This window comes from Diabrotica undecimpunctata, chromosome 2 (genome assembly GCF_040954645.1).
Source record: "Diabrotica undecimpunctata isolate CICGRU chromosome 2, icDiaUnde3, whole genome shotgun sequence".
In the NCBI taxonomy this organism is placed as follows: domain Eukaryota; kingdom Metazoa; phylum Arthropoda; class Insecta; order Coleoptera; family Chrysomelidae; genus Diabrotica; species Diabrotica undecimpunctata.
Window position 1 is genome coordinate 16,647,706 of NC_092804.1, and position 12,987 is coordinate 16,660,692.

The 12,987-nt window shown below is 31.6% G+C and overlaps 1 protein-coding gene across 4 annotated transcripts in view; it reads right to left on the minus strand.

Annotated features, from left to right (window-relative positions):
- Positions 1 to 12,805, minus strand: part of Not3 (CCR4-associated factor Not3) — a 30,543-nt gene extending 17,738 nt beyond the window's left edge. The window contains exons 1-6 of one of the 4 annotated variants that reach the window (XM_072522359.1): positions 12,567 to 12,805; positions 11,673 to 11,905; positions 6,849 to 7,004; positions 5,166 to 5,345; positions 3,758 to 3,947; positions 3,264 to 3,451 (exon numbers count right to left, since the gene is read on the minus strand). In XM_072522359.1, coding sequence (XP_072378460.1) covers positions 3,264 to 3,451; positions 3,758 to 3,947; positions 5,166 to 5,345; positions 6,849 to 7,004; positions 11,673 to 11,905; positions 12,567 to 12,591 — 972 coding nt within the window. In that variant the 5' untranslated portion in view covers positions 12,592 to 12,805. Of the gene's footprint in view, positions 1 to 3,257; positions 3,452 to 3,757; positions 3,948 to 5,165; positions 5,346 to 6,848; positions 7,005 to 10,360; positions 10,516 to 11,672; positions 11,906 to 12,566 lie in introns of those variants that run through there. The other 3 variants (XM_072522357.1, XM_072522358.1, XM_072522360.1) reach the window with 3 other exon arrangements.
- Between the last annotated feature and the right edge of the window lie 182 nt (positions 12,806 to 12,987).

The following is a 12,987-nucleotide window of genomic DNA, read 5'->3' on the forward strand; positions in this document are numbered from 1 at the left end:
AATTATTGCATTTGATACGCAGAAGCAACGCCGCCTGCGGTTTTGGAGGTGTCCGTGAATATGTAAGAATGTTATCAAATATTTAAAAGTTCATACTTCTATTAACATAATTAAACTGTCACTTATTTTCACACGAATTTGCACAATACTATAAGTCAGAGATTCCCAAACTGTGCATCGCGACGCCATGTGGGGACGCTGCGTTGTTCAAGGGGCGTCGCGTGTCAGCGTGGACTTTTAATACAGAAAATATATTTATTTTATTTTAAATGAGTATAAAATGTATGTATTAATAAATAAATCAAATAAAAAATATAACATCAAGTCCATAGACCCGCGAATTATCCGAAATTATTCAAAAAATTGTTCAATCCGAAAATTATCCGATGGTCCACGAAATTATCGGAAAATCGGATAATTATCCGGACATTGGCAACACCGGAATCGAGTGAGCGCCCGGCGCATTCTGTTTCGCCGGTCCCGTCGCTCCCCTACTTCGCTTTCCTTATGTCGCGCGTGTTATGTCATTAAGTCAAGCTTTTGTTTTGTTTTATTACGCACGCGGAGTTTTTTGCTATCAACAATGGATACTTTCAAAAGAATAGAAAACGACGTGAAGAATCAGGCGGGAGCTGTAATGTTAATTTAAGTAAAAAGAAGAAAAATAGGAAATATGACGAGCAATATTTGGATTTTGGATTTACCTGCGTTATTAAAAGGAATGTAGAAACTTCCACAATGTGTTGTTTGCCACAAAGTGTTGGCGGCTTCCTAATAAACTAAAACGACATTTAGAATCAACTCACAGTCATTTACAAGGTAAGCCAAGAGACTTTTTGTAAGAAAATTGCGAGAGTTAAGATATCAGACCACGGCTTTGGTTTCAAGAGCATCAATTCCTACCAAAGCATTGCTCGCCCCTTACATGGTAGCTTACCGTGTTGCCAAATGTAAAAAACCACATACGATCGGAGAATCGGCAGCTAAAGAAATTAAAAATGTAACTCTTTCAAACAATATGGTTAGTTGCCGTATTTGCGACATGACAGAAGATATCTATGAGCAAATTGTGGGGAAAGTTTCAGGTTTATTTGCCATTCAACTGGACGAGGAGACTGATAGTAATGATAATGCTCAATTGATATGTTATATACGGTACATACAAGAAAGAAACATATTATAAATCCTTTCCTTATGTCGCGCGTGTTATGTCATTAAGTCAAGCTTTTGTTTTGTTTTATTACGCACGCGGAGTTTTTTGCTATCAACAATGGATACTTTCAAAAGAATAGAAAACGACGTGAAGAATCAGGCGGGAGCTGTAATGTTAATTTAAGTAAAAAGAAGAAAAATAGGAAATATGACGAGCAATATTTTAATTTTGGATTTACCTGCGTTATTAAAAGGAATGTAGAAACTTCCACAATGTGTTGTTTGCCACAAAGTGTTGGCGGCTTCCTAATAAACTAAAACGACATTTAGAATCAACTCACAGTCATTTACAAGGTAAGCCAAGAGACTTTTTGTAAGAAAATTGCGAGAGTTAAGATATCAGACCACGGCTTTGGTTTCAAGAGCATCAATTCCTACCAAAGCATTGCTCGCCCCTTACATGGTAGCTTACCGTGTTGCCAAATGTAAAAAACCACATACGATCGGAGAATCGGCAGCTAAAGAAATTAAAAATGTAACTCTTTCAAACAATATGGTTAGTTGCCGTATTTGCGACATGACAGAAGATATCTATGAGCAAATTGTGGGGAAAGTTTCAGGTTTATTTGCCATTCAACTGGACGAGGAGACTGATAGTAATGATAATGCTCAATTGATATGTTATATACGGTACATACAAGAAAGAAACATATTATAAATAGATTTTAAACTTATGACTGAAAATAATATTAACTGGGTTAACTGTGTAGGTGTGTGTACGGATGGTGCCCGAGCGATGTCTGGACAGAATGGAGGATAAGCTCTCATTAAAACCAAGGCTCCAAATGTAAAATGGACACATTGTGTCATACATGGAGAGGTCTTAGAGCATAGAACGTTTCACATGAATCAAGTGTTGTAATGGATAGCATTATTAAAGTGGTGAATTACATTAAAACACAACCTGTGAAATCAAGAATTTTCCATAAACTTTGTGAAGACATGGGGTCTGAGCACACCTTTTTAATTTATTATTGCTACTTTCGTTGGTTGTCCAAAGGCAACATACTCGCACGTGTATAATTAAGACATGAATTTTACACTTATCTACATACAGAATCACATGATGATGACCAAAACTTTATTAATTAAGAGTTTATAATAAGATTGGCATACCTCTGTGACATATTTAACAAATTAAATGATCTTAATAAGTCTTTGCAGGGAAACAATACTCATATCTTGCAATTGGCAGATAAAATTACTGGCTTTCAGAAGAAGTTGCTCTTATGGAAGAGAAAATTATAAGATCAAGAAAATGACTTTCCCTGCTTTACAAGATATTTTACAAGAACAATCGATAGAAATCCTTGACACCTCTTTAAAAAATATGTTTACACAACACATGTTATCATTGAGCGAACAACTATTTTCCCGGAGATATGGAGCAATATGACTGGGTCAGAAACCCTTTCCTGACATCCACGCTATCGACACTTTCAACATAGGAAGAAGAACAACTGAAAGAATTGTCCTGTGATTCCAGCCTAAAGCTTCAATACGACAAGGACAAACTATTTGAATTTTGGAGCTCACTTTCTCATGGATATCTTGCCATCAGCACTGCTGCTGATGGCAAGTTGAAGGTTTTATTACCATTTGCGACTTCGTACTTGTGCGAAACGGACTTTTCTGCAGTTACAGTAATTAAAAACAAGTACAGGTCAAACATAAAATTAGAAACAGAATTAAGAGTGGCAATTTCCAAACTTTAGCCCCGGTTTCATAAGCTGTGCTCAAGAAAGCAAGCATATCCCTCACATTAACCAGCCAGTTACATAAATATCCCTCTTCATTTTTATGCCTGTTTTGATTTCATTCTTAATTTCTAATAAAAAATATAAATATTCAAATAATGTTTTTGTTATAACTATAACTTGTTACTAGGATGGTACTAAAATTGGTAAGTATTATTGAGGGTTGGGTTGAGGGGGCGTACGAGTAAGTTTGGGAAGCCCTTTTATAATTTAAAATTTGAATTGGATTGACTGAGTTGTTCACACGATTATGTATACGAAATTCAAAATATAAAAACAAATACTTACACACACCTTCTGTTCTTTGCCTACAACCTTTTTACTGTCGTCATTCGAGTTTTCTCCGGAATGGTTGTTGTAATTATGCAGGGCGTTACTGGCCGCCGCAGCGGCAGCCGCCGTCGCCAGTGACGTCATCGTTAACGGCACTGAAGACGTGGGCGGTTGGAGTGGCGGTGATGATGAGGGCGGGGGCGACGAACCTGAAATGATAATACACAAGTCGACATTAACATCATAGTTTTGTTCTGAAAGTTTTTTTTGTATCTCAGATTTTATTAAATATTGGGAAAATACCACAACTATGTAATTTGCTTATATATGACTATACAGGTTTGTAACCCCAAGAAATTAATATACACCTTGCAAGGTCATTATGACGCTCTTAAACATATTACATCACCTTAATTTGCCAAATATCTTTTGGAGTACTTTAGTTCCTTATAATAAACCTCTCTTAATCAAAATTATTCAATGCATGAATTTGTGGGTAAGAATATTATACTAACCTGATATAATTGAGGTAGGTGTACCACCAGTTTCATTACTATCCGTCGTCGCAGAAGAAGGTAACGCTACGCCGGATAATTCAACTTCATCCATACCAATAATGTCATCATAGATAAATTCATTGTCTTCGAAATCTGGCTCCGTGTTAAAGTCTATATAGTATTCGACATTGTCTCTAATATTTTTAATCTGAAATTAAAATATAAATAAAAATTTATTACATTGTAGTGTATAAGTTAAGAGATGTTTCAAATCTGGCGTTTGATCCGTAAAAATATTTGTAGTTAAAATAATATGCCATCATAATTGATTTAAAATTGAAACTTGTCTTATATAATTAGTAAAATTTTGTCAACTATGAAATATGATTGCAACTCTAATCTTTATGTCCTCTTTGGTCGTCTTATGGCATTAATTTCCTCCTTAAAAGGAGGAGGGGTTGAAAATGGCTGGTAAGATCGTGGGCTGAATTAAATTTTTCTGCTAATAATAATGGCCCATATAGAAATAGTTTTGGCCCTCCAAGACAAGGGCAAACATTGATAAATGGAGAAAAAACTATAAAAAATCAAGAAGGTGGATAATTCTCTTCAAACTATAAGAACAAACGTAATAAATGAGAGAGCTAGGAGAGGAACAGTATTCTGTTTGGATCACTTTCTATTATAAATAAAATGTAGATGCCGTATAAACACACAGGAAACGAACAAAGACCCAAAGATCGAAAAATTAAACCTGGTCAACCTAAAAAATCCAGAAATAGAAAAGTAGTTGCAAGAAGAATTTCATAGAGAACTCCTAGAACAAAGGATTTCCCTATTGGGACCCATCTGCGACAATGGTATGTGGAGGATAAGGTTCAACCACGAGTTATATCAATATTACAAACAACCCTCTATAGCAAATTATGCAAAAATATAAAGATTGCGCCGGGAAGGATAACTTGTAAGAATGGATGGAGGTGGATAGACGAAGCAAAAACCAATGTTAAAGAGATATTGAGGGTGGATAACTGAAAGGAGAGCAGCCAAGGATGCTGGGGGAGGCCAGGGCCCGACTTGGGCTGTAGCGTCATAGGAGAAAGGGAGATGATAATTCTCTACAATGACAATGAGCTGAAAATTGAACAAATTACTGTTCCGTCTGGAACTGACACCAAATAACTTTCTTATTGCAGTATATCCAAATCAAAAATTGGGATCCACAAAGGTGTAAGGAAAAATATTTCAAAGATTGGTTCAAAGGTGGTTATGAAGCTATTTTATTATGACATTTTACTTATTATATTTTCTGGGAATGAACTACAAATATAGTTCATTACACTTCCAGGTTAGAGCCTACAAAACTTAAACAAACACCTCAGTGACTATAAAGCCACTAAAAATACAATAAAAAAACAAAAATTACCTGTTGAACTTCCACGGACATGTTATCTAACATCCTTAATAGCGTTTCTAATTTCCGTATGTGAAATTTATGTTTATCCAACCTAGATTTCAGATCTTCTATTCTATCTTGTTTGTCTTTGTCGAGTTTTTTCTTTTTATTTGATAATAGCTGTTCTATTTCAGATTCTAAGCTATCCGACTAAAACAAAGAGCTGTATTCATTAATTAAATAAAAACAAAAGTAATAAATTGACAAACTATTGTCTGAGAAGTATAAAATACCACATCACTAAATATATCTTTGCTCTGGTATACAAATGGTACCACTACTATCAAAACAATATCATTCTGAAGCTATTTCCTTGTGGTCTTTTATTTTTATAATCATATATATTGAGATACACTTGATAAACTTTTGACTTCCAAAAAATACTAATTTTGAAAAAGATTTCAGAGCTGGGAGTTGAAGTTAGTACCATGTTTCCCTGCAATTAAAAAAGCATTTCCGGGGGTCAGCACCACAATGACAAAGATAGCCTCAAACTACCCTGTTGCAGTGGTTGTAAAATCAGCTGGAAGATTCTATGATGACAGAATACAAAACCTTATTTTTCAATATTGTTAAGTTGTTCTGTGAGTTGAGAGATTAAGTGAAACCTGACGTGGTTTAACCAACTTTATTTAACTCATAACTCACGTAAAATTGCAGCAAGCTATGAGTTTGATTGTAGATACTTATTGACTCAGATTATTCTGATGCTGAAGTGCGAGTACCCGATTATGACATTTGATATGATAATATATATGAAAGGCACGTGGATGATGTGTATTAATTGCAGCTAAAAAGAGCCTTTCTACCCAAAAAATCATAATTGTTGAGACTGACATATATCAGTTATACCTAACATTTAAAATAAAAACTCAAAATTTTGTTATTGGCTGTATATATACCTTCCCCATCACCTTTTCAGTCTTATGTAAGACATTGTGGAACTGTTGAATATGTTTACAGTAATTTTTAATACAGGAATTTCGGAAATTCTAGAAGGTCGTCTCTATGTTGATATAACAAATTTGTGGAATATTTCGGTGACAGAGAGATCTCGATTTTTTCTCTAACACACAGGACTGCAATCAGAGCTATCTGACTCACAACAATTTGATGTGCCTTAAGTTTGGTGGTAATTACGTGGAAAAGTAAATAAAGTGATCTTTCATGCATAAATAAATTGTTATATAAAGTTTTGTTAACACATATTATTGTTTGTCACATATTACTTAAAAATCACACCTCATACCATATCAGGTTTCTTTTAAATATTGTGGATAGTAATAGGAGACGAGCGGAGTGATTCACCTAAGTAAGTAAATCAGAGAGCTCTAAGTAAGAGTGGCAAACATTCCATCGGGCATGAAAGGTCTTGATGATGAATAGAAAGGTTCCTTCTACATGGACAATACACACTACACCATTAGAAAAGTAGAGTGTGCTTTGAAATCAACTGAGTACACACTGTAGGCAAAATTTAATTGCTTCAACATAATGACAACCAGCTAAATGGTATCTAATGGAGTTTGAATTCCTTTCCAGGTAGATAACTGTTGACAGCTTATACTTATTCTGAAGTAGCTCAGAATCAATAAATTGTGAGAAAGGCAAGGATATATCCAGTTTGATTTATATCGAATATATAGTACTTACACCAATATTAAGTTTTGCTATTGATGACGTTAACCAATATTGTATATCATCTCTTTCTTTTTGGGCAGGATCTAATTTCTGAGCAGCACCTAGACCTTCTTTTGAGTACGCTTTCGTTTTGGTTTCACGTTCTACAACTTTAAACCTCTCCATTTGCTACAAAAAGGCATTTTTCTACATACAAAAAAATTTGAACAAAATAATTATTAACATGACCATTATTGTTTACAGTTTATTTTTGTAACAAATATGCTAGTATCTTGAAATATATTATAACATAAATATACATTTATAATCAATGTATGAGAGCAGCAGATAATAACAATCAAAATATTTTGTACACAATCTTAAGAGATAAATTAAAAATTTACTGTTATCAACTTGTTTGTGATAAAATAAAGTGATATTGTGTGCCAAAGGTGAAATAATATTAAATATGTAACAACAGGTAAGAATATTAAATTTTAACCAAAAAAGTGTTGAACTAATCATAAAAATAGAAGGAATACAAAAATAGAAAAAAAGGTGACAAGAATTAATGTGATTTGTAGTATCAAGACCTATATTATCAAGAAAGTAATTAATTATCTCGGAATAGACATTTAGGAATCAATAAGACTTTCTTAGCAAAGTATTTTAACATAACGGTTGGTAAATAGTTTTAGATATAGAAAGAATTATGTATTTCTATAACTATCTCTTTAAAATAATTTTTAATATCCAATTTATAGCTATAATATACAGAAATATTTATTTTATTGAAATTGATACAATGTAATAAAGTTAGATTTTTACAGTTTTTATGTTAACAGATTGTAAAAACGATATTAAGAATCTGTTAATGTACATTCACATAATTCCTTATGCTGTAATGTATTTTTGTAGATTACAATAAAGGAATATTAAAACCTGTTCGCATTATATCACTTAATTCTTGGAATGTGCAACATCAACTAGTTTAAAAATTCAAACTTTAATATAAATGGTATTGTAAATGCTCTATGAGGATATAAGGAATATAAATTGCCAAGATATATATTAATGAAAGCACCAGTAAACACAAAGCCTGATTATGTTGAATAAACAATACTTGAAATCTATATGAACTCATTAGAGCAAGAAATGCATACTTCAAATCAGTATTTTCAATTAAAATTTGTGGTGTTTTCCCATTAAAAATAATAAAAACAACAACACAAAGCCACAAGACAATAGTTTCAGATCCATAATAAAAGATCTGATCAAAGATATTTATTCATAAATTAAGGCAAGATTGATGGAACAAAAAGAATTTCATGATTGTGACTTCAATAGAGTTGACCTGTACAATATGACATTTCTCCATTTTTATCAAGATTTGAAGGTTGGAGTTTTAATTCCTCCACAAAGAGAGACTCAGGAAATATAATTTTTTACAATTGAAGACATCTGTGCAAAAAGAAGGCAGCTCCACATTTCTAAGATTTTTTGTTTTTAATCAATGTATGTTATTTCAAAGGCGCTCTATCAATTAGTGCAAAAACAAGGCAGCTCCGGTAACTAGTAAGATAAACATAATGAATATTCAGATGTTTCCTTATTTAATTCACTGCAAAAAGGAGACAGCTCCGGAGGTGTCTTTGCAATCAGTTCTGGAAAAACATACTTTTTCATGTACAATGAACCCATAGCCAACAAAGGAGCTAATAATGTTAGCTTTTTATATAATTTTCTTGAAAATTTTGTGACAAAATTATACATTCTACATCCTACAATCTGATAACTGCATCTTGCAAAATAAAAACCAAACCATGGCTCAGTATCTTTACACTCTTGCAAATACTAATAGATTTGCTAATATTATGCAGAGGTATCCAGAACCAGGACATAGTTTCCTTCCTTGTGACCACAACATAAGATTGATTAAAAATGAGAAAAGGAAACAGGAGAATATATTACCAGAAGAATGGGTTGCTGTGATAAAAAATACATGCCTCAAATTTATAGTTGTGCATTTGTCCATTTCAGTGGGGATTTTAAAAAGTGCATGTCAAACCAAAGAAAACAAAAATTTGGTATATCTACTTATCAAGTGATAAAATACACAACAAAAGGCGTAGAATGCAGTATTTTGGCCAGTTCTTTCCTTAAGGACTTTTTTATTTATTAATTACACTTCCATTCTAGCCCATTACCTGTTAAGCACCCGAAATACCTCCATGTAAAGCAACCAAATATATGCCTTCTGATTATATGTGGTTTTATGAAAAGCTGAAGTGTCAAAGAGAAGAAAACCCAACTCAGTGTGAAGAAGATAGCTTTGCAGATGATTAATTTATATTTGTTACTTTTGACATTTTGTTAATAAATCATGTTTAAATTTGTGTTTGATATTCTTTTTTAGTTCTCAGGTTCAAAAAGGGACAACTCCAACAATTTCTTTTTGATATTATTAACAATCAAATTTCCAAAAAAGCATATTTTGTGAATATATTTTACGTAGTGTACTAGAGTTTACCTCTATATATCAATAAAACAAATTAATAGAATTAGTTGTAAAACAGTTTTTTGTCTCTCCTGAAAAAAATGATAAAATGGAGTTGCCTCCTTTTTGCACCTGTATCTTCAATTGTTAATATAAGAAGAATTTTAAAACATTATAAAAAGAAAACAAAATTCATGAACAGAAAAAAGTTCATGACTGTGGTTCCATTCTTTCTTCCAGAGATATTGTTAAACACTTTAAAAAACAGGAAATCATTTATTTTGTTGATATATTTGAACAGAAAAATATTTATTCATAAAGGAAGATAATATTGATAAAACAGAAAGAATTTCATGATTGTGATTTTCTTTTTATTCCAGAGACCTTATACTAAAAATAGATTTGCCCTGTACAATATGATATTTCTACACTTTTACTAAGATTTAAACATTGGGGCTTTAATTCCCCCAAACAGACTCATAAAATATATTTGAACCAAATTGCCAATACAATAACTTTGAAACGTTATAAAAAGAACATAAGATTCATGAAACAGGAAAAGAGTTCATGAGTGTCATTCCCTTCTGCCTTCCAGAAAAGGCCCTAGAAGTATATTTGAGTTGTATTTAAGTATATTTAAGCTGTGTAGCATGTCATTTCTTCACTTTTACCTGGGGTTGAAGGTTTAATATAGTGCAATGAGAAGATTTTACTCATAAAATATGCTTATTTGGATAGAATTGTCAACATAAGAACTTTTGAATACCATAAAAAGAAGGAAAGCTCCTTATTTTGTTTATATATTCAGGAGTGAAAGATATTTACTCATAAGAGAAGGCAAGATTGACCAAAAAAAGGATTTATAATTGTAATTATAAATCTAACAATCCAAGTGAGGGCAGAATTAATAAGATTGGGAAAAAGTAAAGAACTTTTAAATAAAGGATGATTTACATATTTATCTAATAACATTGAAGATTAAGAGGCCTAAATATCTCACAGTAATGGAAAATTAAAAATCTAAGAAGGTAAACCAGATTGTACTTACTGAAGGGAGTATCCTAAAATTAAATACAGGTGAACATAAACAAAGAAAATATGATAGAAGACATGTTTTTAAGTAAACATGTTCTTGTAAAATCAATATCAATAAAATTTCATTAAAATCTTGAATTTTTTGTTAAATTATGACTAAAAACTGAACTATTTTGACATATATTAAAAAATAACAAATGTCAAGTACATAGTTTTCCATAATAGTTAGTAATAGCTAATACTAGATACTACAATAGAGTATAAAAGGAATAATTGTGGGACATTTATAACTGAAAAAAGCTTATGACAATAATGAAAATGGTAACACAACTACATAATATATAGGTTTTGGTAGAAGAGGCAAAACCTCTAATACATGTGTTCTTAAGAAATGTCACTACAAATCTTAAGTAATAATCAGAAAATATCTCAAGAGTCAAAATTCCACACAGAGAGAAAGAAAGAAAGAGAGAGAGAGAGAGAGAGAGAGAGAGAGAGAGAGAGAGAGAGAGAGAGAGAGAGAGAGAGAGAGAGAGAGAGAGAGAGAGAGAGAGAGAGAGAGAAGTGCAAGCATCAAACAAACCTATTTTATTTAAAAAATGAGCCACCTCATGGATATATTATATGAATACATTATATATTGCTTTGATATGAGCATTAATCTAGTCTCTGGTGTGTCTTTAAACATCTATAATTGATAACTTTGCACTAGTACAAGATTTATTGAAATTACTAATACAGTTCATTTAAAATCCAACAACAAATGATAAAACTAACTATTAACATGAGAATTATTTAAACCATAAAAGGCAAAAACCTATTCCATACGAAAAATGTGGAAGGATCAGGTGTAATTTGAAATACAAAAACAATAGCTAACAAATGAAGATAGGGATCTCATGAAAAAGTAGTGCAGGCAAGATATGATAGTAAATATCTCATAACACAAATCACTATTATAAAAAGAGTCTAGTAAATTGGGGTGCAAGTTGAGAAACACAGTGAATGACAACTTTAGCTAGGTGGCTGATTGATGATAAACAAAAATGAATTTTTAGGGGTTCTATAAAAGCTAGAATAATTTAACCATCAGTTTATATGAATGCATTATCATGGCCCAACAACTGAGCCATCAGCAGACAATAAGTGAAACAGTATATTTTAGCTTTGATGTAAAGATTTATCATACATGAAGTTATAATTTCTAGACTAACACTAGTTTCTTTCATACTTTTTATACATTATTTAAAATTTAAGACTTACTTTTGTAACACTCAAATAACACTATTATTTTAAACACCACTTTAGTAAAACTCAACAATTACCGTTTCTATAAGTTTTCTGTTGTCCATTAAAATACTTTTATCTTTAATTTCAGCTGATGCTATCCAACTCTTAATTTGATCCCTTAGCCTTTGTAATTTCTTAATTTCCTTTTTGAGATCAGCCTCATATTTCTCTTTTTGGTTACTATTGGTAGCATTATGAACTTTTTGCCAGATGTCTTCAAATGTATCCACCCCTTCTGTAACTTTTTTTAGGCAGCGATCTATTTCCCCTAAAAACAAAGATTTTTATTAACTTCTTTAAAAATGACAATTATAGATATTTGATAACTTATTAAGAATTACTTTTGACACATAATTATGTGTACATATAAAATATTTATTTAGAAATAAAATTAAAGGCACACACTGGTTACTAGCTTGTGAAAACTAAAAGGTATCAAATATGTTAATTTTAATTTAATTTGAAATTTTCTTTTTGTTCCACTAATTTAGAGTGATAAGGCTGAAATTTTGACATACTTGCATTTATTGTTCTTTTATTTTTCATTTGTAAACCAAACATTCTTTTTTAAGATTTTTAAATACTTCCAACAAAATTTCTACAAAAATAAGAAATTGTATCTTCAGTCAACAGTTGTCATTAAAACAATATTTTTGCAGAGACCTGCTAAACGTGATCCGATTCTAAATATCAGCAATATCTCCCTTTCTTTTCTTCTAATTTGTTGCATAAACTGTATTTCAAATTGCAATCTGTGTTCCAGATCTTGGTCACATATTTCACAAAAAGGTGACTTTATGCAGAAATTATTACCTCCAAACGGACTGTAGTTTTCACATTGTGCTAGTAGGGTCCACAAAAAAACCATATCGTTGAAACACTGATATGGGTAAAACTTATCATTGAAAAACATTAAAAATTTCACTTACCTTGTAATTTTCTAGTAGCCGCCATGTCTGCTCTCTTCAATTCATAATAAAATTTGCCTCCTATTTCTAATGACCTAAATCTATCAGTACCATTCCAAAATACCGTTACATTCACCTATAATAATGTAATTGAAAAACTGATAAGCCTCTTCGTAGCCTTTTGATCCACGAAATATTTTTTTTAAACATAAATAAGCCTGTCCCCTAAACAAGACAATAAAAAGTTTCAGGATGCCAACCTCAAAAAATAACTGTATTTGACATTTGACATTGGCATGTGTCATTAAGGCGATTATTCTAAATTAATTTTTTATTCATTTTCCAATTTAAAATAAAACCTTAAATTTAAAAATAAATCTGTGTTTTTAACGTTTTAAGATCTTTACCTTTTTAATCTCTTAAAGAGTTTAAACAAGTATGA